The sequence below is a fragment of the Eptatretus burgeri genome, chromosome 10, assembly GCF_056783735.1.
Source record: "Eptatretus burgeri isolate ZD-2024b chromosome 10, Ebu_testis_v1, whole genome shotgun sequence".
In the NCBI taxonomy this organism is placed as follows: Eukaryota; Metazoa; Chordata; class Myxini; order Myxiniformes; family Myxinidae; genus Eptatretus; species Eptatretus burgeri.
The window spans coordinates 22,495,108-22,522,905 of record NC_140970.1 but is presented as its reverse complement, the minus strand read 5'-3'; the positions used below and the strand labels follow the sequence as shown (position 1 = coordinate 22,522,905).

At 41.1% G+C, this 27,798-nt stretch overlaps 1 protein-coding gene across 38 annotated transcripts in view; it reads left to right on the top strand.

The window, feature by feature from the left end:
• LOC147018074 (uncharacterized) overlaps window positions 1-27,279 on the top strand; it is a 90,772-nt gene extending 63,493 nt beyond the window's left edge. For 8 of the 38 annotated variants that reach the window (XR_015062245.1, XR_015062249.1, XR_015062247.1 and 5 more), the window contains 2 exons: window positions 20,134-20,208; window positions 24,840-27,279. Coding sequence is in view for 13 of the 38 variants with exons in the window: in XM_085897403.1 (XP_085753529.1) it covers window positions 8,868-9,008; window positions 9,672-9,845; window positions 20,134-20,208; window positions 21,162-21,253; window positions 24,840-24,963 (606 nt within the window). In the remaining 25 variants the exon portion in view is untranslated. Of the gene's footprint in view, window positions 1-1,091; window positions 4,419-5,867; window positions 6,190-8,261; window positions 9,009-9,671; window positions 9,846-20,133; window positions 20,209-20,917; window positions 21,098-21,161; window positions 21,254-24,839 lie in introns of those variants that run through there. The other 30 variants (XR_015062251.1, XM_085897401.1, XM_085897402.1 and 27 more) reach the window with 11 other exon arrangements.
• Window positions 27,280-27,798: the final 519 nt, after the last annotated feature.

Here is a 27,798-nt window from a genome sequence, read left to right as displayed (position 1 = left end):
AAATGAGAGGTATGGGTGCATCTGCAAGGGTAGAAGGGGAGATCCTCAAGGCAGGATTGGCAGTAGCAATCGAGGTGAGAATTTTCTGGTGCCACCCCTCTGGCCTACCACCAAACTTAGTCATACCCTCCCTCCCTGTCTCTCCTTATGCCCATGTTGTTCCATTATGCATGTGCCTCCCAGCTGCCTGACTGCCTTTACCCTTTTTGCAAGGCCATGGCTAGATGGAGTTATTAGCATGCAGAGAACACGGGCATCGTGTTTGGCTCAAAGTGCTTTGCAATTCCCCCCCCCCCCCCCGGCTCTCCTTAAACCTGGTACAGAAGCTACATTTTGCTTGTGTGCTCTCTCAGAATGGTCGCAGTATTGTAGAGAGACAGACAGACAGACAGACAGAGAAACAATCAAAGATAGAAAACAAATCTTATTTAAGTGGAATAAATTAAATCTGTACTTTATTTTCTCAGGCCTCTACAATCAACTGGCATCAGTGGCGATTGCCATGGACATTTCCGTGCTTTGGCCTAGTTTGTCAAACTTGCATGCACTCACTGCTTTCCCTGCTGTTTCGACATACAGTATAACCACTTCTCAAAACTTTTTTTCTTTTTGTCTGGACACTGACCTCCTTTGGTTGTGCTCACAAATTTAGCCTCTTAACAGCGTCTGATATTTCAAAGTATTCTGAGAAATCTTGACATGGTGGCTTAGTTGTTAAATATTTTTGTTGTTGTTAATCTCCTGTCATTGAGTAGTGGGTTTTTTTTTCCTTTGTTTTTTTTTCTTCATGAAGGTGCGCCCTTATGTATCTCACTGCCGTTTACTGCTGTGTACATGAACAGCATTCATGTGGGCGTACAAATTGGGATTTCTCACCCCTCATGCTCAACATGTCAAAACTAGGTGTGCAGACGTCGACACTGAAGCACAATTTACACAATGTTTTTTATTATTTACTTTTTTAATTCCTTTTTTGGAGGTATTTACCTTATAAAGTGTTCATGACTTGTATCTGGTACTCCTGCAACATCACTTGGTGACAACCTCGATTTCTGGTGTTCTACATTTTATTTTGATTTATTTGTTCACAGATTATTATCTACCACTATAAGCAAACCCACGGGGCTAGCAGGATGGCGTAGAGGTACACACACTCGTCTCTACAGCTGTCTAGCCTGGGTTCCAATCCCGACCAGGCTATAAACTGTCACCCTGGTGTTTCACAGGCAGGGTGATTCATCAAGGTGTGTGCCATCCTTTGGATGGACGTTAAATGGGCGTCCCGTCTGCAGGAATTAGTGAGTAGTTGTTATAGATCCCATGGTGTCCTTTACAAAGAGTAGGCGAACTATTGCGAGCACCGTGGCCAAATTACAAATTCTTGCCCTCATCTACAGACTGCATTTCATCAGGGCACAATTGTGCCCTCAGCCAATGATGCTATCCTACAGCCTTGGACAACATATGAGAAGAAGAAGAAGAAGAAGAAGAAGAAGAAGGTAACCCACCATCTTGAATTTGACAGTGAGCACATTTTTGGTCAGACTTTTTTGGGGTTCTTGCACCATGGCACTTTGGCATCCAAACATTACAATGAAATATTCCAACAGGAACAGGTCTTTTTGTGTATTCAAAGTGAATACTGCATAGTAGAATGCCAACATATTTGCTGATTGTGCAAATCACTTTCAAAAGCACCCTCAACTCACAATCGTGGGTATTATAAACCTTTTTTTCTCATCAAGATAATTTGACATATGTACCAAGATCACGGGCTACCCACCTTACAGGAGCCGTATGGAGGGGTCGCATGGATTTGCAAGTGTTTTCTGTAATACCATGAGAAGATGTTTTTTAAGATATAATACATCGGTCAGCAAGACAAAATGGATTGGACCCAAGTATGCTCCGTCAATATTGATATACCGGTGGGGTCATACCGGTATATCGATATTATTTGAATAAAATTTTTTTACGGAGGTTACAAAAATATGCAATGGTCCAATCGTCCATTATGTATTCATATATGATGTACACATCATTGACACATGGTAATTTTTCAAAGTATTCCCACACTGGGCTTCCCCCCCCCCCCCACCATTGGTAACCTGCACAGGTCGGAATCCATCGCCATACCGGTATGACTATCATGGAATGCTGTACGGGTATGATAATACCGGTATCGCTTTCATACTGGAATCACAGATCACTGACTGTACAGGATTTCTAAAGCACACCCGATTGATATAAATAACCAATTGCTTTAAAACCAGCCACGAGGGCAAAGAAAAACGTGATTGCTTGTATGGGTGCTCAGATTCTGAGCGTTAACGGTTTAAGCATACTGTACTTACTTATTGTTACGTCTTGATGTCGTCATACGTTCCACTGTTCCAGGTGTAGCTGAGTCCATCAGAGCTTTTTAAATCATGTAGTCCATGTACGGTATATAGAGATTTTTAAAACCTTTCTTCGATTTGTTCATGTTTGGTATCACATATCTACCCAATGATCGGGTTTATTGGGGAGTTTTGCAGGAAATGATTGAAGAAAAGAAAAAAAATTATTTCATTCCACGATGATTTGCACACGCTGAGGGATCCATTGTACATTATAGCCGACAGGTATTTATTTAATGGGATAATTAATTTGGGCCATTGTACTGAGGCACACTGTACTTCCTGTTACGTCTTGATATCATACGTTCCACTGTTCCTGTTACATGTTTAGCCGAGTGCATCAAAGCTTTTTAAATCATGTAGGGTATTTAAACATTGTAAACACCTTTCTTTGATTTGATGGTGATGTACCGGTTTGTTTGGTTTTTTTATTGATTTTTTTTCGGTATACCGGTATATCGATATGAAAAATTATATCGATAGATTGCTGGACCCGATACCAAAGCCACGCAGTAGCGACTTAAAGCTGAAAAAGCACAACATCAGGGCAAAATAAAACACAGTTTCTTTTGTTCAGAAGTAAAATAATTGTAAATAAACATTTTTTTTTTTTGCTAAACAATGCTTTGGAAGATACTGTTGTGATTCTGCGAAACTGGCGCTTCCCCCAGGAAATGGCAGATAACATAATAGCAGTCCCAAGACATTTATTTCATTCGTACTCGTTTTAGATAGCCCTTCCATTATGTCTCGTAGGTTTATGGGACAAAATGCATTGCGAAGGCATTTCGATAGGTTTTTATTCCCATTTGTTGTTCTTTATCCCTTAATTTACTTCGAAACGATCATAACAACAGAAGCGACTCATTTGCATATGTGCGCCATTCCGCGTTTAAACCTCACGCCATTATCAAACATGCCCACCTCAGACCTTCTCCAGACTCGGACCACAACACTACAACATTTCTACAACCACTACAACGCCTTTATAAAAATCACTACATCAATCCAAGTTTGCTTACCTTCACCATTAACCTCCACTAAGACCACAACTACCTCCATCACATACTCACCATTACGGCGCCTCAACCACCACTCCATAACTCACCGCTACGAACACGGCAACCACAGTCAACACCACGATCGCGCACCACTGCTCTGTGGAGATGGCTGGAAACAATGGACGCCAAATACTATTGCAGATGCTTGTGCTTGGAACGTTCTGGCATGTAACTTGAAGCGCAAGTGTGCGATAGAAGCCATTCGACATTGTATGGATAGCCCTAGCACACCACTCAATAACAGCCCCCATTTGGTGTCCAGTGCATGTAGAGCTGCCACCAAATACCCTCACCCCAAGTTAAAGTCGGAGATGTCACGTGGTGAGACGCAGAAGTGAATGACGCCATTTCCGGCAGAGAGTCCTCGGATGTGTGGCGCCAACACTTGGGGAAGCGTCCATACATCGATGGGAATGCTTGGGAACGCTTACCACCCGCTCTGATCCACCTCCAGGCTCCTCCCTCGCCAGACAATTGTAAATACTCTGCGAGGGTGAGGAAAAAAGACACGCTTTTGGTTTGGTTGGCGGTACGGGGCGGAACGCGGAGCTGAACAGGCAGACAGAGCTCGGGCGACGGTGCAGGCGGAGTGGAGCTCTGGGTGGGTGAGCGATCCAGACGCCGTGGTGAACACATTTATTAGGGCCAAGCCGAAACACAGCTACACTTACAGACTTCATTTCACTTCATTAGTAAGCTATTGTCTCACATGTTCCTCTTTTTTTCTTTCATTCTCATCTACTGTAGACGCATATTCATAAAAAGAGCATCAGCAAATACCCCATCCCACTGATCTGCATTTTTTTTTTTTTTTTTTTACATTTTTGTTCTCTGCCTTTCACTGCACCTCATCCCCTCATTTTGCATCTCCTCCAACCATTCATCTTAGACATCCTCAGTTTTCCTCCACCTCCTCCTCCTAAGCGACTGGGAAGCGTTGGTCCATCGGCCATGCCAGGTACAACAGAGGTCACAAGCACCTGGTCTGTTCTCATCTTTCTTTGCTCTCTAACTTTCATCTGGGTATGTTTCTGATGGTGCCTGTCTTGTATAGTATAAGTTAAGATTGTAGAAGTTCTTAATATCTGTATAAGTTCTGCCCTGTGTCCTTTATTGTTCTTTGTAAATATTTGCATGTCCTTTTGCTTCACTTATTGTAATAAATTGTTTGTGTCATAAATGTGCCTAGCTCATAGTGTCTTTTCCCAATTGGTCCAGCATGGTCCGCAGGCAGTTTAGCTAGGAAGTTCTGCCCCACATAATTTGCTCTTGTTCGCTGGTGCATACTCGCAGCTCAGCTCGGCTGCACCTCATCTGTTGAGTTAATTCGAGTAGCATCGAGGACATGAGACTCCCCTTGGTGCGGCCGTCCACATGTAAGGTACCATGCGAAATAGTGAAAACCTGCCAGGATTGGTAGTACAAATCGGCGTTCGTAGGTGCTTAACAACATGCCAGAGCACAAAGTTATTTGTGCCCTGTGGCCTCAGGACCGGGTATTCGGGAGGAACTTGAGCGCTTCCCCTCGTGGCAAAACTCAAACCCCGGAGCCGCAACAATACAGTAGACTGCTTGCAACAAGATAGACTGGTACGAATATGTCAACAGAAGTGCAGACAGACAAAAACAAATGAAACAAAACCTCATTTCAGGTTAATGACGTAACTAGCCTTATTAAAATGAAAATATGTCTTGCCTTCATTTTCTGATACACTTTGGCTTATGGGAACTTGTAGCATGGGAGGCCAACCATCCATTCACTTCCTTGTTTCAGATTTCTTGTCTGGATTGCCATTCCCTCATTATTGCAATTCCCTAATAGCAGCAATCTTATAATGTTGAGCTCCATGAATTGACTTGTCAGACTTGATTGTTTTGTCAATTCTTACCTTGGTTTCTGTCGAAGTCACAAGATTTAGGATTTGTTCCTGATAGGAATACATAGTTATTCCACTCTTACAAAACCTTTTTGTATATTTTCCTTTTGCTGTACTCATGGGTCAAGGTTCATTACAAAGCTGACATGTTCAGCTTTAGTCTAATTGTTCATCTTGTATCTATTCCATCTAAAGCCACTGTGGAGGCTAATTAAGCATACAAGGATTATGAACTGTGATGGTTGTCTTCCCATTCATTTCCTTCATTTTGTGATCCTCTTGGCTCATTGCTTGAAGCACAGTTATGATGACTGATGTATTACTCCTATGTCATTAAAATGCAGTATCCAAAACCCAGGGTTTTTTTTCCTGCTTTGTAAAATGAGGATGGCCTGAATTTTGATCTGGTGATTATGATGATGATGATGATGATAATGATGTTGGTGTATGCTGCAATAGCAAAGCCATGAGGTCACCTGTACGCCACTCAGCTGAGTGCATGCTAAGGCGGGTACGTCTGGAATCGACAGGCGGAAGCAAAGTCCAGAATTAATCCTACGTGGCGATGAGCTTAATTGCTACATCAGAAGAACAAGAAGCCTTCTCCCAAATCCTTTTCACTGCTAATTGTGCAGTGGCAGAAGCGATTGCAGCAGAAGATATCGATGAAAGGCACACATGGAACTCCCCCTAACCTGAGCAACCATTTCTTACTTTGTGCAGTGGAGGACTTAACCCTCCCTGTCTGCGGTTGATGGTAAAGACAGAAAAATGGCAATCTCATATTTCTGGCGTTCTGCTTTGAATGTTTGAGTACCTTCTGCAAAAACCGGACGACCCTACAATGAGTAGGTGAATATTTTTTGCTCTTGACTCGGATAAGAATCTAACTGTTGAAGGTGTTAAACTTTTCTTTGCAATCCTTAATAACCGTTACACAAAATCACTTCTCTCGAAATGTAATCATCCCATGATTTAACCGTAAGACCTGAGGCATAACTGCAATGTCTTCGAGGCATCTTTGGCAGTGGCGACTCTTCTTGATAGGATGACCAAAGGGTCATTGTCTGTTTACGGCCCAAAGCCAAACATCCAGTTTGTGACCGGGTCAGCAAGTTGTGAATGCTTTTTCAGGGCACTTTTAAGGAAAGTTTTTGCAATTGTTTTTATTTGTTGCATAATCCTATTTCCTTGTACGTATTTGGCTTTTGCCCTTTAATTGTGCATTGCTATCAGTTTCACTTTGCACTTTGCTTTCAAAACCATTTGGTTCTGCCATTTGATGTGCACTTTAGTATTTACTACCTCTTTATCGACTGGAGTTTCTCGATTTTAGCACGAAGTGCTGTAGCTTCGTAAGTTAATGTCAATCTCAAGTTAATTGAAATCACATCTACATGGCTGTGTTTTATGTTTAACTTGTGGTACTCGGAGTTTAATATACGGGCTTCAGGTTTGAAATACGTCCTGACAAAAGATATTTTGATGTCAGACTTAAGCAATGTCTGCACAGGTAAACTTGTGCTCTGGATTTATTAATGCCTTTTAAGAGTTTACATTTTTCTTAGTCGAGTGTTTCTTTAATTGATTGTTGTTTTTACCTGGGCTTCCATATTCGGATATTTATTTCGGGTCTGAGTCACGGACAATTGTAGTTTCCTTTGCCTTGCTTTGGGTGAATAGGGAAACAAACTGCAAACTTTGTAAGTTGGAAATTTTTCAAAGCATTACTATATAATAATGATGAACATGACAAGATGTTGTGTTTCCTTTGACCATTGTCATTTTCCCGGAAGCATCAATTATTTTTGCCATGGTCGTTACTATCTTGAGACGATGTTCTTAAAGTTTATTTGCTTTATTCAAAACAATAGTGAGTTTTATTATTATTTTGGATTGCTGTTGGTCACTTTTAATTAAAGTGACGATTGATATCACTTTAGTGGTTGAATTACCATGAGCACACTGACCCCTTTTGGATATCTTTTTTAAGCAAGTACTTGCAGGTAAAAACATTTTTCTTTCGTGTGTGTGTGTGTGTGTGTGTGTGTGTGTGTGTGTGTGTGTGTGTGTGTGTGTGTGTGTGTGTGTGTGTGTGTGTGTGTGTGTGTGTGTGTTATTCAGCCATTGAGATATGTTTCTTGCCTCTCTCTTCCTCTCTCGTCACTGTGCTGTGTCACGCAATTTGCTTATTACTCCCTGCGACGGATTGGCACTCTTTTGTCCCAGACAGTCGATGTGTGCATTAGCTTAAGTGTTTATCGACGTAGCATTGTTGATCACCATTGGCTGCTGAGTAGCTCACCAGTTCACCTGCCTTAGCAGTACATCATCGTACTTTATGGGATTTATGACTGGTGCTCCCGTCTTTCAGACAAAAGCAGTAGACAAAGCTGTTACATGGGAGAGATGGAAAACAAAGAAGGCAAGTTGGTAATTTCTCCTTCTGGAGAATACCCCAAGTTGTGTGGGGGGACAGGAGGGAATGTAAGTCAAAGGGACTGGAAAAGAGTGCAAGTCAGCTTTTAGCTTTGCTTCCCTTTCTGCCTTTCTGCTTCACTTGTCAACGAATTAAAAAGAAATGAAGACCTGTAAAAACGATAAGACTTTGAAACAAATCTTTGGTATGTTCTTGTGAATGTCTTACCAAAAACAGACAAGCTGCTTGCCCTTTGTTATGACTCCCCAAAATTAAAATCACCAGGATATAGAAAACTTGAAAATTACATGAATAGTCTTTTTATTCGACAAAAGGTTCATATTGGGGTAAGTTAAGTAGTGATACTGTTTATAGTTGCAGCTGTTTAAGACAAAAACTACTATTATAAACACAACAAACAGATCTTGTCTATTTCATGTCTTTCACTATTATATATACACACTCACTTGATTACTAATGTGAACAAATGGTGGCTCTTTTTCAGACAGAGTTCCCCGACACATTGAAACAGTGCCAACAATTCGGGCACAGTGTATCCTGGCGTTTAGAAAATGGCAGCAAGCTTCATTCAGATGCCAGGCACGGGTGGTGGAGACAGGGTGGGGGAGGGAGCGTGGGCGAGGGTTGGGAGATGTGGGGCATGGCTGTGCGGTGCGGTGTGCCCCGTTTGCCTCTGTTGGCACTGGCCCAGCGTCTCCCTGCCCGGTACTCTCGTTGTTATTTTAATTGCCATCTTCTCTGCGACATTCCTTGGCACGATGTACCATGGTGTCTGCTTTTCCCTGCCGTTTCCACGTCGCCTCCTTGTGCGGCCTTGGCAGCACCTCTGTTCGACTGACACTCTCCATTTCCAGAAGGCCTCAAAGCATCCTGGCCGCCATTTCGCCTTCATCGTCCCGACGTTGCACTTCCCTCTTGCCAATCGTGTCACCCAGATGGCCTTGTGGTTCTTGGCACTGCTGCCATTCTATCTATGCCTGCCTGCCTGTCTGCCCATTTTGCCTCTTCCCTAGTCTTTCCAGTCATCACTCCAGCTTCCAGCAATTCTTACCCCGCTTTTCATCTCAAGATGGCGGTCTAAGCAGGCGAAATGGCGTCTCAAAGTGCAAGGGGTGCTACAATGGATGCCAATGGCGAGGATGGATATGATTTTTGTGCCAGTATCCACTGCCCAACTTGGAGAACAAAATGGAGACATCTGGATACCTCAGTCAAAGATGGCGGCTTTCCTGTAAGGCTTGTTTTTTTTCAATGATCAGGTGAAATGTGATTTCTGTGCTCGTCGTGGTACTGTGGTAATTAGCAACGTCCTCAATTTAGACAATACCATGTGCTAGATATAGCCAATAGTCTTGCAGTCACTGAAATTGCCACAGGAACACTGGCTGTAGTATTTTGCATATGGCATTTTCAAACAAACAACATGGTTCTTAGTTTTGGTTTTTCCTCAGTTGTTTGCATTTCTGGCTGGACAGTGAGAAGTTTTGAACTAGTTCAACATTCAAGCGTCTGTTTTATCTGACTATCCAGTCTCCACCAAGTGTTAGCTATTTCCCAGTCCTCGCAGACATCTTGTTGTAGCTGTACTTGAAGCTAAAGAGTTGTTTCTAAATTACTGCAAGATGTGATGCATTACGATTAAGTTTTAAAATTACAGTTTAAGTCAATGCAAATGTTTCTTGCTGCAATAATCAGGGCTTTCTAAATTTTAGTTATGCTAGCCCAAATCCAACTTTATGACTTACTCGCTCCTATATTTGCATGCGCTTGGAAAAGAAGGCCTCTAAGATTGAAATATTCCTTTGTTCTTTATTACCTTTTATCCCCAATTCTTTGTCACAAGAAACATCACCATGTGACACCAGATGATGAGCTGAGAGAATTGTCTTTTCAGGTGTCTGTAGTGAGCTTCAACCGATTTGGCACTGAATTATGGATACATATGGATTTTTGTAAAAACACAATGCCGTGCAAATCATTGAGTGCCAGCGAGTGCGCTTTGGAAAATCACTCATTTTCTGCAGGACGTGAGGAGCGGATCCAATATTTTGGAAAAAAGCAACGTGAGGTGGGAGAGGAGGTTGGGGTGGAGGAGGGAATGAGGGGAAGGGGGTGTGGGGGGATCCATCTTTTATAAACAGCTGTGTCAAATAACACATGGCAAAGATGTTTGGGTGTGTAAGGTTAGTTTGAAATCTCTGATCATAATCTCTTAGAGACCCTAATATAGATTCTTAGAGACCCTGCAATATGTTAAGTGATTTAAAAAAAAAAAATTGCAATGAAGGTATAATTGTTGGATTGAGATATAATGTTTTATTTTTGTGGTTTTTTTTCTTTAAAAGGATGCGAGGGATCCCCCAACCCATCCCCTCCATCTATTGAGATTATTCACATCGTTGTTGTTCGATGCATGATTGGTTGAGCACAGAAACATTTTATTATCAAAATATGCCACACATTGTTTGACTCTTGAAAACTATATTGTGATACATAGTGCTCTTTTGACTATGTGCGTGGCATATACAGTATATAAACATTTCTGATTTATAGGAATCCAGATAAACTACTGACGAGTCAGATTGTTCTTTTCTTTACTTATTCTTGAGCAGGCAAGTCCAAAAGTTGGGTGAAAGTTTGTCTGATTTCCATGCCATTGTTTTTTTTCATGCGACAAGTTATCACATGTAAAATAATATCATGACATTTACATGTTAGGTACAGTTGCGATGGATTTTGGTGTCTTGATAAGTATCTCAAGTCCGTGCACCAGAGTTGTCACACAAGCAAGATATCAACCCTGGAATTGTAAACTGTAAACATTGTAAACTGCTATGGAAATACTCCATTGGCAAGCATATACAAGTATTACTCAGTATAGTTGGATAATATCCACATTGATTTCCAAATGAGATCGACAAGCAATTAAGACAAATCCTCCGTACATTTTATCCTTGAAATGTTGGGTGTTTTTTTTATTAAAAAAGTGTTGTTGAAGGTTGTGTCCACAACAGACTGATCAAGATCAGAACACCTGAGATGGATGACTATCCGATATTGTCGGAAAACTAGAAGCTTTTAAGCATCTCACTCACTTCTCTGAAAAATTGCTTTCGACCAGTCGAGTAAACTGCAGCTGAAGGAATATCCAGCTTCTGTTGCCGCCCGTATTTGATGTGCTCTTAATGGAATTCAATACCACTGCCTTGCAGGTCGCCACTCCAAGGTCCTGGAGTGTGTTCGCATTTTTTGTACAGAGCATGTGCCTCCACAACATTGACAGAACAGTGCACATTGGGTTTTGCAACAATACTGTAATTCAATTTGCACTCGCACAACTCTTCGAAAAGAGGTGGTTTTACCAAACATCATTCCCTGTCGAAGAGAAAGCAGCTTTGTAGTCTTTCCATTGAAACACCGGATTGCGGTACATCATAAATGATCATCCGCAGAACTCATTAATTCGTTTTTATCTTTTGGTATCCTTTTGCCTGTTCTCATCCCCACCCTTTCCTCTCCCTCAATTTCAATTGTGATTGACACTCCGAAGGATATCGCAACAGATAGCTCAGCAGTAGTTTTTTTGTTTTACATGCCACTTGTGTGGCCAAATCCTTTTCCTTTGCTGCACAGTTATTAGCACTTTTCAATTGCGATGTTGTTCTGGTTGTCCTACCAACTTGCATTTATGTGTGGATAGATTACAGGTGGAAGCGGTTTTCATAAGGCAAGCTGAAGGTGTTGGCTTTGTTTGTCTGCTACAGCTCTGTAGATTAATTGTAGTATTTTTCTGGAACTTCAAACGTTGTTGTTCTTCTTCTTCTTCATAATCTGTCAAAGGAATATGCATCCATCTGTGCTTCCATCTTGCTATCTATAAGTCTGCAGGATGGTGCTGTCTGAAGCCCTTGTTAGTCAGAGTTTAGTTTGTCTTTTTGCTTGTGATATAGTTGGATAAGTGAAATTTGATATTTGCAATATTTGTACAAATATTTTTCTATTTCTACCAATATTTCATTCTCCAGATTCATTTAGATACATAATAACAGTAGAGCTACAAACTTAGCAGTTCTGCACAGAAAGGGGCAGGGAAATAAGCTTCTTAGTACTTGGGTATTATTAATAATTTTCAGAGAGGAGATGCAGGCAGACAGAGACACCTGCAGACATCTCTGTGCCTCGATTATATGATTCACTCGTGATCAGCAGGAGCTGTCGTCGGCTCTCACCAATTGACAACATCTGTATATCTGGAATTGATAACAAGATGCATGCCTCGATAGTTTAAGGAGGGAACCTGGTTGGCTATGACTGGTTTTCATAACAAGATGTGACAGTTATTTGTTGTCCTAGTTCTGTTGATGGGTTGCTTGGTTTGTGTTGCTTTGGACAAGGCCTTTGTGTCATTACCACAACTATGAAGATCATTTGCCGATAATTTCTGCAATGATTTAAAATGTAACATTAATAGGCTTTTCATATCTCTAAATGTGGGTAGGTCTTAAACATACAACATTACTAATAACACAGAAACTTGAGGTTGAGTGCAGGACATCTATTAGACATCTGAAGCAGAACTTCAACTACCTTTGGTGTTAAGGAAGTATTGGCACTGGAGCCTGGGCTTCATTTGTTCCCCTCTACTCCACCATCAGTTTAACTTTCCAACTCTGCTGCTGAATTCTTCCATGAGTCTCAACACCTGCAAACAAAAATTTCATGAAAGGCCTTCATTTCAGACTGACTCGTTCTGCTTCAGAAATACAGCAGCCTTTGTTTCATTGGGGGAAGGTGGAATTATCTGCTTAGGCTTTCAACTTTTGATAGGGTATACTTCTGAAACCAGGACATGAAAGCATTGACCCATCGTCAGTATCCTTGTAATTCATCTATCTCTAGATATGTATCACGTCCCTTTTAAACTCGACTGCTGTCTACCTGTGTATCTTCCTGCAGATTAGTAAAGGCATTTCCCTTTCGCTAATCATATATTTTGTGTGATTTGCTCATCTGTTTTAAATATCAATGTGTGGTCATTACAAACCTTTAAACTACATCCATTGGAGTTGTTGCTTTCTCCTAAATTAAAAAAAGACCTCTCCAATGTATTCTGACTTTCTTAACTTTCCTATTCCTAGAGTTTCCCAATTCATGTCTAATTCCTAAACATTTTAATTCCTAAACATGTCTAATTCCTAAACATAAGATATCTGCATAATATCTTCGAAAGTAAATAGCCTTGGTAAGTAAACTTTTCAAACATTGGGACCATCCTAGTAATCAGTACTGAACATTTCCTTTTGCTCACAAAGATGATGCACTTAGAAAAAACAATGTATTGAACAATATACAGTACCATATTGCTGTACAGATATGGTCCCAATTGTATACCTTGTTGAAGTATTTATTGTTACCTTTGACGAAGGATTCGGAGAGGGCATTGCATTTGGGTCCGTTTGTCATTTGGCAAAAAAAAAAAAACATTTTGATGAGTATGTTGATCCCCTCCGTTTGTTTGCGTGAGTGTTTGTTTGTTTGTTTGTTTGTCTGTCCGCTCGCCTCCAGCCCAAACCGCTCAACCGATCGTTCATGAAATTTTCAGGGATTAATGTTATCTACCTTGGGATGGTCCCACATTGAAGATTCGGAAAATTCGGTCGACCAAAAAGGTCTACGTGGCCAATTTGAAACAACCTTTCCAAAACCCTCAAATTTCATCCAATTGACTTGGATTTTGAACACAATTTGCAAATCGGGTCATTGAATTCAACCACCTATTACGTTTGAGGTTATCTTCGGTCAAAAGGTCAACATAGGCCATCAAGTCAACCCAAAATAGGCCGAATTTTAAAAATTGTTTCTAAATTGTCAATTTTTATCCAATTGACTTCAAATTTGAAGATCATTTGCATATCACATCGCTGAATTCAACCACCTATTAATTTTCAGATCAAAATTGGCCAAAAGGCCAATTTAGCACTTTTTATTTCCAAAATAAAATTTTTCCAAAATCCTCAATTTTCATCCGATTGACTTGAAATTTGAAGAGCATTTGCATATGGGGTCACTGAACTCAACCACCTATTGATTTAGAGGTCAACATCGGCCAGATTTCTAAAATCCTCAATTTTAATCCAATTAACTTGAAATTTGAAGAGCATTTTCATGTCAGGTCGCTGAATTCTACTACCAATTCATTTTAAGGTCAAAAGGTCAACATAGGCCTAATTTCTAAAATTGATAGATGGGGCCAAAAACTAAATATATCACTATCTCAAAAAGTTGTGGACGAATTGTGACAAAACAAGGTGGAAGAGTTGGAGAGGTGACAAGAACATTGGATTGGATTTTGGTTCGGATCCAGCCCATCACTGGGATACAAAATGTGCACTGTTCCACCTGGCAGTGGTATGCACTCCACCGAGTGCCATTCTACTTTGTGCTGTTTCGCCAAGTTGTCACTCTGTAAGTGATTTTTATCTTGCCAAAACGAAGTTTTTGCAAGATATGTTAGTCAGCTTGTATGTTTTTTTTTATTTTTTATTTTTTTGTCTGTAATCACGTATAAAAAATTCTGCAGAGCACAGTTATCATTGGAATTTTTTGTAACCGCATATCAGAGGCCTATAGAGGTCCCTTTCAGCGCACAAAATTTTGAAGGTCAAGGTCAAAGGTCAAGGTCACTTTGTCGCAAATCAGGGGAGTCGACGAAACCCTTATTTTTTGAGTAATTTTGATCGGATCGTCTTCAAACTTCATGGGAATATAGTTCATGGTCTGGCGCTCGGCTGATTAATTTTTGGTGGCGATTGGCCTTGACCTTCATCTGGTTTTTTTTGGGTTTTTTTGTCTAATCACGTATAAATCACTCTGCAGAGCACATTTATCATTGGAAATTTTTGTAACTTCGCATATCAGAGGCCTATAGAGGTCCCTTTCAGTGCATAAAATTTTGAAGGTCAAGGTCAAAGGTCAAGGTCACTTTGTCACAAATCAGGGGAGTTGACAAAACCCTTATTTTTTGAGTAATTTTAATCTAATCGTCTCCAAACTTTATGGGAATGTAGTATATGGTCTGGCGCTCAGCTGCTTAGTTTTTGGTGGCGATTGGCCTTGACATTCATGGTTAGCACCTGAGGTCAAACATATTTGACCCCCAAGGTCAAATTTTCAAGTTTTAGGAACCATATCGTGTAGTACCTCAAATTGAACACCTCAATGAGTACTTTCTAGATATGTCAAGCTTGAGACATTATGACGTCATTTGGTGACGTTATGAGGCAAACACATAATTTTCATGGTTATTCTGTAGAACGATTCTCATCGGAATCTCTCGTAGGCAGATATTCCTCAAGGAGTCGCTCCTGGTGGATAGCAGCTCTGTTCACCTCAGTGTGACCTTAAAGAAGTCACACGTGGTCGCCTTTTGGCAAGATACGGGTCACCCTGCGGGTGACATTGGTTTATTTTTTTGTTTGTCTGTCTGTGCGCACAGAATTTTCGTGTTTTTCTCTGCAACTGCGTGTCGGATTGAGACAATTTTCATCATTGGTGCGTCTACTCGTGTGGAATGTTTCAATGATAATTATGATGTCATAGGTCACGTGGTGTGACAGCCATATTGGAAAAACAGAAAAACTTTGGACCTCTGTATCTCTGAAACCACACCAAGGAAAAATTTGAACCTTGGCACATAGCAAGTACTCCTCATGGAGAATGAGTGTGATGTGTTATGACACCATAGACGTTATGACATCATAATTGCATATGTAGAATGCCACATCCGATCAGTATGAAAAATTTTGAGGGTCTTCTCGGGATAAAATAGTCCACAGAAAAAAAATTCATGATATCATCGGTCACGTGATTTGGCAGCCATATTACTTCTTTTTTTTAACCTTCAAAAATCTTCTCTGAAATGGCTGAAAAGATCGAAGTAAAACTTTATACATCTGACCGCCTATCCATGATGAACAAAAGTGTCACACATATGATGTCATAGGTCACATGGTTTGGCAGCCATATTGGATTTACCTGAAAACCTATAAAAATACACCACTCAAATGAAGTCCAGGTGAGGGTTTGCAATCTCTGATTGCTCTTTTTCTTGTTGTCATTATTTTTAAGTTATTTGGTTGTCCTGTATGAAATGTTTTTTGTGAAGGAGATAATTCTGTAGTGCTCAGAGACAGTAAAGGACCAGGTTTTGTTCAGGTACTTTGCCGAATAATGGGCAAATAGAATCTTCAAAGTTTGCTGCATCTTAAGGCCCAGTCACACCCTGACGTTTTAGCCAGCAATGGCAACGTATCACAATGTATGTAAAACGCTGGCTTACACTGAACTTTTGATGTTTTTTAAAAAAGATTCTGACGTATTCATAACGAGTTGGTCGTATGCATAACATATTAGTAACGGACACAGAATGTTTCGTTGTCTTATAGATAACTTATACCAACGAATGCTTAGCCTGTTGTCGGCGTTCACAACCTATGCCCAACGGTCGTCTAACTTATGCATAGCGCTGCACGTATCGCCGACGATCACGTGGCGTAGCCTATGAAAAGGCTGCCGCACAATGATTCAAATCACAACCGCCAGAGAAATGGAAGTGTCAACATCGCAGTCACACCTTCGCGATCTTGCCAACGTATGCCGACCTCTGAAAAATGCGTCTAAAACGCTGGCACACGTCGAATACAGTATGGGTAAGTTTGGTATACGTGAATAGAACGCGAAAGTACGCTATCATATGTCGTAATAAGTGTTGAACGTCTTGTACTTTTAAACGTGTAAAACATTTTACGACGTACTTGCCGTATGCCTCACACGTTCCACATGCGATGGGAATAAGTTGTACGCACGATATGCGATCGTTGGCACATGTCGACAAAAGTTACTTCTAAGTTACTCATAAGTCGAAACACGTCAATGTAATGGTTAGCGTCAGTGTTCCAGACTCCCTGTTTTTTTTTTTGTTTTTTTTTTTCTTCCGTATGGTGGTGATGTTGACACTTTGATTTCTAGTGCGGTTATGATATAATATAATTAATAGGCTGCCGCTAAACGATTTAAATCATAACAGCACTAGAAATCGAAGTGTTAACATCACCGTCATACCGAAGGGAAAAAAAAAAAAAACAGGGAGTCTGGAACACTGACGCTAACCATTACATTGACGCGTTTCGACTTATGACTAACTTACAAGTAACGTGTGTCAACGATCGCATAATGTGCCTACAACACGTTACTCATAGGTTAGAAATAAGTTTCGGGTACGCTAAACATTACCTCGACGTGTTTCGACTTATGATTAACTTACAATTAACGTGTGTCGACGTGTGTCAACGATCGCATAACTACAAGACGTTACTCATCGGTTAGAAATAAGTTTTGGGTACGCTAAACATTACCTCGACGTGTTTCAACTTATGGCCAGCGTAGCGGAACTTATGAGTCATACGCTGGCATAAGTCGTAAAATTTCAAGCATGCTAAAATTTGAGGACAACCGCAAAGTACAACGATGAAAGCCAGCATACTACGACGTATGGCAGTGTTTTTCAGCGTGTTCTCAATGTTTCCAAAACTTACCCATAACGTATTCGACGTGTGCCAGCGTTTTAGACAAATTTTTCAAAAATCGGCATAATCTGGCTAAAACGTCAAGGTATGACTGGGCCTTTAAGGAACGAGTTTTCTGTTTGTCTTAAAATAATTCTTTTGTCTTGAACTTGTGGTTTAAGGCCCACTTCACTGTTTGAAACTTTAATATTGAAGCAATTGCTAACTATGTCTTTGGAAATATTAATAGATCTAGTATGACGACGACGACTACTACTAATACTACTACTACCACCATAACAGTCTCGATTATTCTCACCTTGTGGAAACTGTTTGGGGACGTTTTTCGCCCGAGACTTTCACAAACCGGCTGGCCGGGCCTGACGTTTGGTCTGGGTGCTGGAGATAACTCGCCTACTCTTTGCTAATGGCACCTAAGGATATCCAATGCCCACAAACGACCAGTACAATGGCAAACAATCCTCAGGCTTAACGTTCTTCTGATAGCGCACACATTGATGTTTTATAGCTGAGTCAAGATTCAAACCCAGGCTCGATGGCATATTCATTTAAGCCATTCTCCAGCCTTGAAATAGTACTAATATAACTTTTTTTTTAATTACTTGTACTAATTGTGAATATTTGTTGAATCAAATACAGTCGTGGCCAAAAGTAGACACTCCTGCACTTTTTTCAAATAATGCACCATTTCTTCCAGAAAATTGTTGAAATTAAAAAAATATTTTGGTATCTACCTACATATGTATTTCTTTGGTTTGCAGTGGAACAAAAAAAAAAAATACTGAAAAAATTACTAAATCCCAGCTTGTTCTACACAGAAATCCTAAAATGGCTCGGACAATATTTTTGGCATCTTTTGGAAGTTGTTAGAAATAGATTTCAAGCAGGTGATTCTCCTTTACTTTGGAATTGAACTCAGCTGTGGTGAGTTGCAGGTGCCTGCAATATAAAAATCACTCATTCAACCAGTTTGAATAGAAAAAAGGAGTCATTCTGCTGTTTTGTGTCACTGTGTATACCACATGTGGACACAGTGACATGCTGCTCTGGCGCATGCTCCCATACCTGACCTGACGAGACCTGTAGACCACAATGAGCATGGAGAAAAGAAAGAAAACCCGAGAATTGTCTGAGTTCAGACACAAGATTGTAGCCAAGCGTGGACAATCTCAAGATCTTGATGTTCCTGTGTGCACCATACACAATGTTATCAGGAAGTTTAAGGCCCATGGCACTGAAGCCAACCTCCCTGGACGTGGCCGCATGAGAAAACTTGATCGAAGATTGCAGCGAAGGATTGTTCCAATGGTGGAGAAAGAACCTCAATCAACTGCCAAACAGATTCAAGCTGACCTTCAGACACAAGGAACGAGTTTCAACTCGCACCATCCGTCGCCAAATAAATGAAAGGGGGTTCTATGGTCAGAGACCCAGGAGGGCCCCACTGCTGAGAGACAAAAGAAAGCCCGACTGGAATTTGCAAAAATACACCTGAACAAGCCAAAATCCTCTGGGAGAATGTCTTATGGACACAAGAGTCCAAATTGTAGCTTTTTTGGTAAAGCACATCATCTCTATGTTTACAGAAACAAAATGAAGCTTTCAAAGAAAAGACCACCTTCCCTACAGTCAAACATGGAGGAGGTTCAGTGATGTTTTGGGGTTGCTGTGCTGCCTCTGGCACTGGGTGCTTTGAATGTGTGCATGGCTTCATGAAATCAGATTACCAAGGCATTTTGGAACGCAATGTTCAACCCAGTGGCACAAAGCTGGGTCTCCGTCATAGGTCATGGGTCTTGCAGCAGGACAATGACCCCAAACACACTTCAAAAAACACCCAGGAATGGTTCAAGACAAAACGCTGGACTGTTCTGAAGTGGCCAGCAGTGAGTCCAAATCTAAATCCCATTGAACACCTGTGGGGAGATCTGAAAACAGCAGTTGGGAGAAGGTGCCCTTCAAATCGAGGAGAACTGGAGCAGTTTGCACAAGAAGAGTGGGCCAAACTGTCAGTGGAGAGGTGGAAGAAGCTCGTTCAAGGCTATAGGAAGCACTTGGCTGCATTTATTTTGTCCAAAGTCTGTGCTACCAAATATTAAGCTCAGGATGTCAATAATTTTGTCAATGCCATTTCTTTTTATTTTCTCACCATTACTGTATGTATAAAAGATTGCACAGTAATCGTACCTCAACATATTGTCATTTTTATCAACTAAAAGTTGATAAGAATATGTTTCCCACCATGCGAAACGAGGTATCGCAGACGTTTTGTACGTTAGCTCTTGGTCAGAGCAAAAAACGTTTCATGCTACATTCAGCACTTTTTGCTCTGATGAAAGGCTAAACACTTGAAACGTCAGACGTACTTCATTTACCACGGCAGTAAACATACTCATATCAACTTCTAGTCAATAAAATCTATTGTTCATCTTGTCCACTGATGCAAGCCGACACAAGCCTTCACACAATATTCTGTCATTACCTAAAAATAATTGTCAGCTTTCTTTTTCATCAAAGAAAATGCCATTGAGCAACATCTGTTGTATTCTATACTGTATCCCTCGAGTGATTCCAACTCGTGGCCTATCTTGCCCATGCACAACGTACAGCCACATCTGGCTGCGGTTATAGATGTTGCCTTCTTCAGCCTGCCAAGCAGTATCAACAACCTTGCCTGTCTCTCCTGCACTTAAAGGAAAGAGATTATTTATGGAGTAGGCACATGTTTGTGGGGCGCAATGTAACTTTTTGTTGTTGTTGTTGTTGTTCAAGGGATGGCAAATGAGAGTGAGCGGGGATAGACAGAAAGACCTTCCACGACTTTACAAGAGGATTCATCATGCGGTGGTAAGTGAGCTCCTGGAAAGTGAGAGGGTCATTGGTAACGTACAGATAATTTGAATTGAAGATAAAAGACGTTTTCCCTCCTGCCTCCCCCACCAACCCTTCCCGCTCCCACATGTCCTCTTTTATCATCTTATCTTTAACTTGTTCACCTCCTTGTAACCTCAACACGACATAGTCATGACTTACTTTTACTGTCAGTTAATGTTTTGAGGGATTTGGCTTCCAAAGGACTCGATTAAAGAAGATGGAAATAAGAGGAATGTGGATTGGAGTGGGTGGTGGGGTGGGATGTATGAGTGATTGGAGGCATATGTGATTAGTGGACGAGGCTTCAAGTACAGTTTGGCAGGGTTTTGTAAATTGAATAAAGAAAAGAACATTTCTTCAACCATAATCCTCGGTTAGTATTATTTTTCTCTTATCAACCTTATCCTGCATGCTATGCACTGAATCTCCCAAAGTTCTACGCAAGGCCAATTTCCCCTACTACTTCCCTCATTTCTCCCTTCCCTTCAGTCCCCATCTGCTCTCCTCACCCATGCTCAAGCAAAACAGGCATCCACGGTGGAAAGTGCTGACTCGTATCTGCGAAATTGCGTCAGAAACCCAACACTGCTCTCACCCTACACGCCCCCACCCTCCCCTCTCCTCTCTCTCCACCAACCCTCACCTTACCCTGCATAACTTTGTCCTCCATCATGCCTTCCAGCAGCTGGTGCAACGTGCAATTCGACCTCGCTTGGCTTCTACAGTAATGCTCTGAGTTCTTCGTGTGTACATTTATACAAATCTGCATCTGAGTTTTCACGCACAAACCTACCGGTTTCACAGTACACGTGCTCACACTTTGGCAGCCCAGAATGTGATCGCAAGCTTTCTCTCACCAAAGGTATAAAGCCGTGAGCTCCGTTTTTGTGCTAATCAATGGTATTGTGTCTTGTACCTCTGCACAGGCTTTTGTATTCATGCCTTTATTTCTCTTTTACTCTGCTGAGTTCAACACAGCGAACACAATTTTCACCTCTGCCATCGAAGGTGGAAGGAGGTGATGTTTTCACCCTTTTCTGTCTTTGTTTGTCCGTTTGCCTGTTTGTGTGCAGGATATCTCAAAAAGTTGTGGACGGATCCAGATGAAATTTGGTGGGTGTGTGACAAGGACGAACTGATTAGATTTTGGTGAAGATCCGGATTCGGCTACTAAAATTTGTAAAGTGATTCTTCACCACTGAGAGTTCGGGCAAAAAAGGATATACAGCACGATATCTCAAAAAGTTGTGGACGGATCCAGATGAAATTTGGTGGGTGTGTGACAAGCATGAACTGATTAGATTTTGGTGAACATCTGGATCCGGATCCGGCTGCTAAAATTTGTTGAGTGATTCTTCACCATTGAGAGTTCGGGCAAAAAAGGATATACAGCACGATATCTCAAAAAGTTGTGGACGGATTCGGACGAAACTTGGTGGACTCATTGGGTGTTTGACAAGGAAGAATTGATTCAATTGTGATGAATATCCAAATCCGAATACGAGATTTATTTAATTTTTGAAATTAAATAATATCTCAAAAATGTATTGGGCCCGATATGTTCTTGTGCATCAGGCATTACGGGGCGGAGGTATGCACTCTTCCAAGTGTCCTAGTTATTTTTGTTATAATGGAGTCCCCACAACTAGTCTCCATACTTCATATATTATATTTTGTGATATTGTCAATTTTTTACACCATCCCAGCAAGAACTACTTTAAATAAATATGTGGTTTAAGCAAACTATATTACAATGTTCGAAATTTGCAGATTCAGGGCGGTTACTTACAAGTAGCTTAATATATAGACGATGCAGAGAGCGTGTAACGTGGAAAATAAAATAATTATTTTTGATGTTTTAAACTCATTTAAACAACTGTGAGAAAGGCTGACTGACAACACGCTGTGCGAAAAGTTTGGACAGTATAAGTGAAGAAAAAATTCACCAAAAAAGTTTGACCCCCCCCCCTCCCTCCATTGTCCATCCGTCTGTCCCTCTTTTCTCACTTAAGTAATATCACTTCTGGACTTGCAGGATGGCCTAGAGGTACACACACTAGCCTCTAAGCTGTTTGGCCTGGGTTTGCATCTTGGCCCAGCTATAAATTGTCATCCCAGTGTTTCACAGGCAGGGTGATTCACCAACATGTGTGTCGTCCCTCAGATGAATGTTAAGTGTAGGTCCCATCTGCTGGCATGAGTTGGTGGACGTTAAAGATCCTACGGTGTCCTTCACAAAGAGTCGGCGAGCTCTTGCCGGCACCATGGCCAAATTCCAAATTCCTTCCCTAACTACTTCGTCGAATGTGAGGCCTGGCCAGCCAGTTTGTGAAAGACTTAGGCCAAACACTTCCCCTAGCCAACCCCACAATAATGTGGGAATAATTCAATTGAAGAAGAAGAATAAGTGATATCAGTTCCTGATATCTATCTTATCACACTCTCTGCAGTTATTCAAGATGGTGGCTCATTGATATCCTATGTCACATATGTGGTCTTTACTCTTCTGTTTTGACTTATTATGTCTGCCTCACTTCTGCTTGTCCTCTATCACCCCCACTGTCCACATTGTAAACCTTCCATGGTCATGTTCTTGTTTCTCATAAGCTGTGATGCTGGTATAGAAAAGGCAGGGAGGGGATATTCAGCAGAGCAGCCTCGACTTGTTGAAGTCATGAAATCCTCATGAAGCTTGAAGCCTCAAGTCTCCGAAAGTCCGTGGTGTAGGTTGAGGTAGTAGATTGTATAGTTTGGGGGTGACGCCCTGAGCTGGAGATAACTATACAGTCTACTGTCTTTCCTGCACCTGCGGTTTCACTGCACGACATCATCAGCAGCCTATTGAAAACACCTTAACCATTATAAATCCTGTTCACAACAGAAGTGAGAGGATGAAAAACAGGAAAATGGAAGCTGTTGAATGGAGAAGAGAAGGCATGTTGGATAAAAGAACTGAACGCAAATGAGTGCGGTCGTCACAGGGGGGAAAAAAAACAACAACGCATGAAACGTGCAGTCCCATGTTGCATCCACACTGTCAGTGTACATACATTTCCTTCATCAAAAGCTTTTCTTTTTCCCTGTTATTACCCTTTCTTGTGTCACTGTGAAGGAACAAACAGTACACCGTATTCATTCAAGAGATTAGGCCGAGAGAAAACAGGATTTGTAGAAAACAAAAGGGAACGCAACACAATTAAGTCATTATAGCATAAGCGGTTGGAAAAGGTAAAACTGATTATCGTGTCGAATACCCAGGACCAAAAATCAGAAGCGATGATGCTGAATGACATCTGATCATGAAAATATCCAGCTGTTTGCCTCTCTCTCTCCACACGTGTCGGGTGAGGCCTGTTTGGGGAGGTGCCGGGGGGGGGGGTGAGGGGGGAGAGTCAGCAGGAAAGACTGTTCTTGCAGGCTGAGGTAGTAGGTTATATTGTTTTAAGGCAGGAATGTTGCCCAGGCTGGAGATAACTATATAACCTACTGCCTTTCCTGCTGAACAGACATCTGCAGGAAGACCGCCCTCGGCCTACCTTTCCTTCTTGCCTCGTGGTTGTCATTTCTGAATAGGAAATGGCACCATTTAAAAATAAAAACATTGGAGGTTCATAGTCTAAATTAAAGTGACTGTGTTATTAAAGGCTGCAGGTTGGTAAAGGTAAAGACCAGACACCGAATATGCAATCCTTTTCATGTCTAAATTAAAGTGATTATGTTATTAAAGGCTGCAGGTTGGTAAAAGTAAAGACCAAACACTTACTATACAATCATTTTCATGAGATAAGGTGTTATTCCAGAAAATGCATTTCAACAATTTCATATAATGCTGCTTCTGATTTCCATTGGCAAGGCCTGCTCTTTGGAAATTCTATGGAATATTTCAGCCATGCCCATTTTTGTACTATCTTCTTTTCCTTGAAGTACATCTTATGCATCAAGAGTGGTCTGAAAATATTTATTGGTTTTATTATGCATGTGTGTGTGGGTGTCTTTTGCTTTAACGGACCGAGTTATTCCCACCATATGGGGTCACCTGGGGGAATAATTCTGGCCCAAGTGTTTCATGAATCGGCTGCACAGGCCTGACGTTTGACTGTGGCAGGAATTTAGAATTTGGCCGGCAATAACTCACGTACTCTTTGGAAAAGACACGAAAAGTTCTCTTTCACGTCCAACATTGCCCCCAGTATTGGCAGACAGATCCTACAGCTTAACGTCCCTCCAATGGACAGCACACACATTGATGTATCGTCCTTGAAGCGAAACACCAGGATGATGGTTTTGGCTGTGTTGAGTTCAAACCCAAGTCGAGACAGCTCAAAGGTGAGTGCATGTACCCCTACGCTAGGCAGCATGTACGTAAGTATGTATGTATGTATGTATGCATGTATGCATCAGGCCTTGCCAATGGGAAAGAAGTGTAGCGTAATCAGATGAAATGGCTGAAAGAAGTTTTCTGGACGAACACAATTTTGTGAGAATAATTGCAAACAAGCTATTTGCTCGTTATCTTAAAGCAAAAATAAAAAATTATTTTTGGTCTGTTTGTCTGTCTGCTTGCCTTGCCCTCCCTTCTTCCTTCCTCCTTTTTCCTCCCACAGGCCGTCTCGCCAGCCCTCCTCACCCGTCCCCCGTCTCTCGGCACGCTCACGGATTGATCGCCAGCTCCGTCTAGACATGACGCGAGGTTCACTGCTATTGTCACGCTGGGAATGCCACGGTTAACCCGGGCCCGGTCCTCGTCGGGCACACCCGCCCCTCCTCAGGGAATGGAGATTTGCCCTCATTAACGAGTGCAGAGGGGGGCAGGCTGAGTTGCAGAACAAAACATGGCTGCCCGTTGTACACTGATTTAGAAAGACAGGGTGTATGATGCGTGGCAATGGCAACTTCTTCTCCTTGCTTGCTTCTCTTCGCCTTCTTATTCCTCTTCTTTAGCATTATTTTTTCCACCATACCTTGACACAATTTGAATGTTTTTCTGACAAACTTATTACTGTATCAAAAAATATAAATATTTATTTATTGTGTAAAGCTTCAATGGCATTGATAAACATGTTGAGGTCCATCATAGGGTCTTTTTATCATTTGTTTTTAAAAGAAAAAAAAACTTTGTATAAAACATCAATTTCTTTTTGCAAAAGATAAACATGAAACACACACACTTCCTAGTGTGAAATTTATGCCCTTCCTACACTTCAAATATCAGTTTGATTCATTTAATTGCTCCGATTTTTGACTTACATCGTACATTCTTACATACAACTCTTAAAAAGTGGTGAAAATAAATATATTAGGACTTGGAAAAAGCATGCTAGGAAGTTACATTTGTCAAAATATATCAGCTTTTTTGGAATAAATTATTGCAAAAGTTACGATCCATAATTTAGTTTTATTTAGTCCCGTGTTAACTCTATAACATTGGCATGTCCTCCATCACTTTCCATTTGGCCTTAAAAAATATATTGATTTCCTTATTGCAGCTGATGTATTGGATTGAGATCGAATCCTGAATTCAGCCCACTGGTTCTCAATTCAACATGATTGAGGTGCTGTTTTGCCACTGATGTTAAAATACCCTTGTACATTCAAGCAGGAATTTGAAATTTGTTCAGGACACCGGTGATAACACGCTCCTCTTTACTAAAGACACCGTGGGGTGTTTAATGTCCACCAACTAATGGTGGTAGAGGGACACTCGGCTAAGTGTCCATATAAGGGATGTCGCACACATTGATACCTCGCTCTGCCTGTGAAATATCGGGCTGACAGTCTACAGCTGGGTCAGGCTTCATACCCAGGCTAGAGAGCTCAGAGGTGAGTGTGTGTGCCTTTGAGCTATCCTGCCAGCCCACTGACTTATTGTACAGTGTTGGGATCATCACGTTGAATATAACTAAAATCGTACTGCCTCCATCGTTGTTGGCTGTAGCAGAGTAGGTTGTCACTGGAGCTATGAGCTTTAACATAATGTAACTGTACAGTAAATTAACAGTAAAAGGGGATGCTTTGCAGAAATTGAGGCCTTGTACTTAGATTAGGATTCGCACGGTTCAGCCAGTCAGAACGTTTCTTATAAACTATGTGGTGGTGGAAGGTCTACTCAGATACCTCATATGCTGTGCACACCTATATGTGGTTAAAATAAAAATATAAAAAATCTCCACTCTCTTATCTATTATCATGGTATTTTCTTTGCAGTTTTAAAAATGCTTTTAAACCTCCGCACCTTTTCTCTTTATGCCTAATGAACCAGATTTGTCTTTTCTTTGGTCTCAGTTATATTATTTTTACGTGATTTAATGGACGACTGAACTAGGCAGACGTCTTTTAACCCAAAGCAACATACGACTTAGATTCAGGAATAAAGAAGCAACAAAAGATGAGATTTTTGTACAAGTGGCCCCTCCCCCACCCACTCACTTGCCCCAGCCACCACGACCCCTCTTTTGGATCAGATTCAGGCAATATCCATCACTTGGGAAAACAAACATGCCAGGAAATTAAAAGTGAAACATTGGCATTCAGACAACGTTGTGTCTTGGCCATTCAAAGCCCCACTCTCAACTACACGCCCCCTCACACCCGCTTACTCCAACTCCTAACTCTCACACTCAACCTGAGAACCCCATGCCCCCCCTCCCACTTTCCACATATTTATTAAACTCCATTCAAACCCATACAAATGTCTGGAAATGTGCTGTATAATTAAACTGGAACGATGATTGGTTCCAGTTATTATTTGGTGTGCAAAGTAAATGAAAAGTCTCGGTGAACCTTCCCTTTGTGACGTTCAAAGTTGTTGGCTATGTGATAATGAATTGCTCAGCAAATGTTGGTCTTGTTAACAGGCAAGTGCTCGTGGAATATTAAGCCATATTTCGTGATGTTGCACAAAGTGGTTTGCAACGTTTCATTTTGTGCCTTTCGCTTTCTGATATTTCGATTTGTGACATTGTCGGTTTCATGAAAATGAATCTTTGTTGAAACTGCTTTCTAGGAATAAGTGTTTTTGAGTTATTAAAGAAACTAAATTTGTGACGTTTCGGTTTGTCTCAATTTTGCCATGTGCAGTCGTGACAGAACATACATGTGTGTTTTTAAAGAGAAGCACTGTCCAACAACCTTGCATGTGCGTGTGCAGTTTTAGCTTACTTGGACATTGTCTTACAGATGTGCTGCACAGATTAACATCTGCTTATTCTACTTTGTGAGGTTTGGCTTTTTCTTTTATTCTTTGTGACATTTACATCCAAGCATCAGACGTTTATCATTATATGAAGGAAAAGCCTTCATGAAAATGTAGCAAATTTTTCTGCATTTATGTCAGAATGGCAGAGATACATGTACAGCGAGCTATATCTTCGGGCAATTCTTTGCAACTTCTTGTGATGTTTAGGGATCATGTCCAAAATATTGGAGTTTCTGTTTTCGGCATAAAGCGTTCAGCACTTCGTCCAAAATTTCAGCTTTGTATGACGAAGTGTTCCGTTGGTTAATGGACAGGTTAGAGTGACCAACATGCAGTGAAGCAAACTTGTCTGAAGTTTACAACCACAT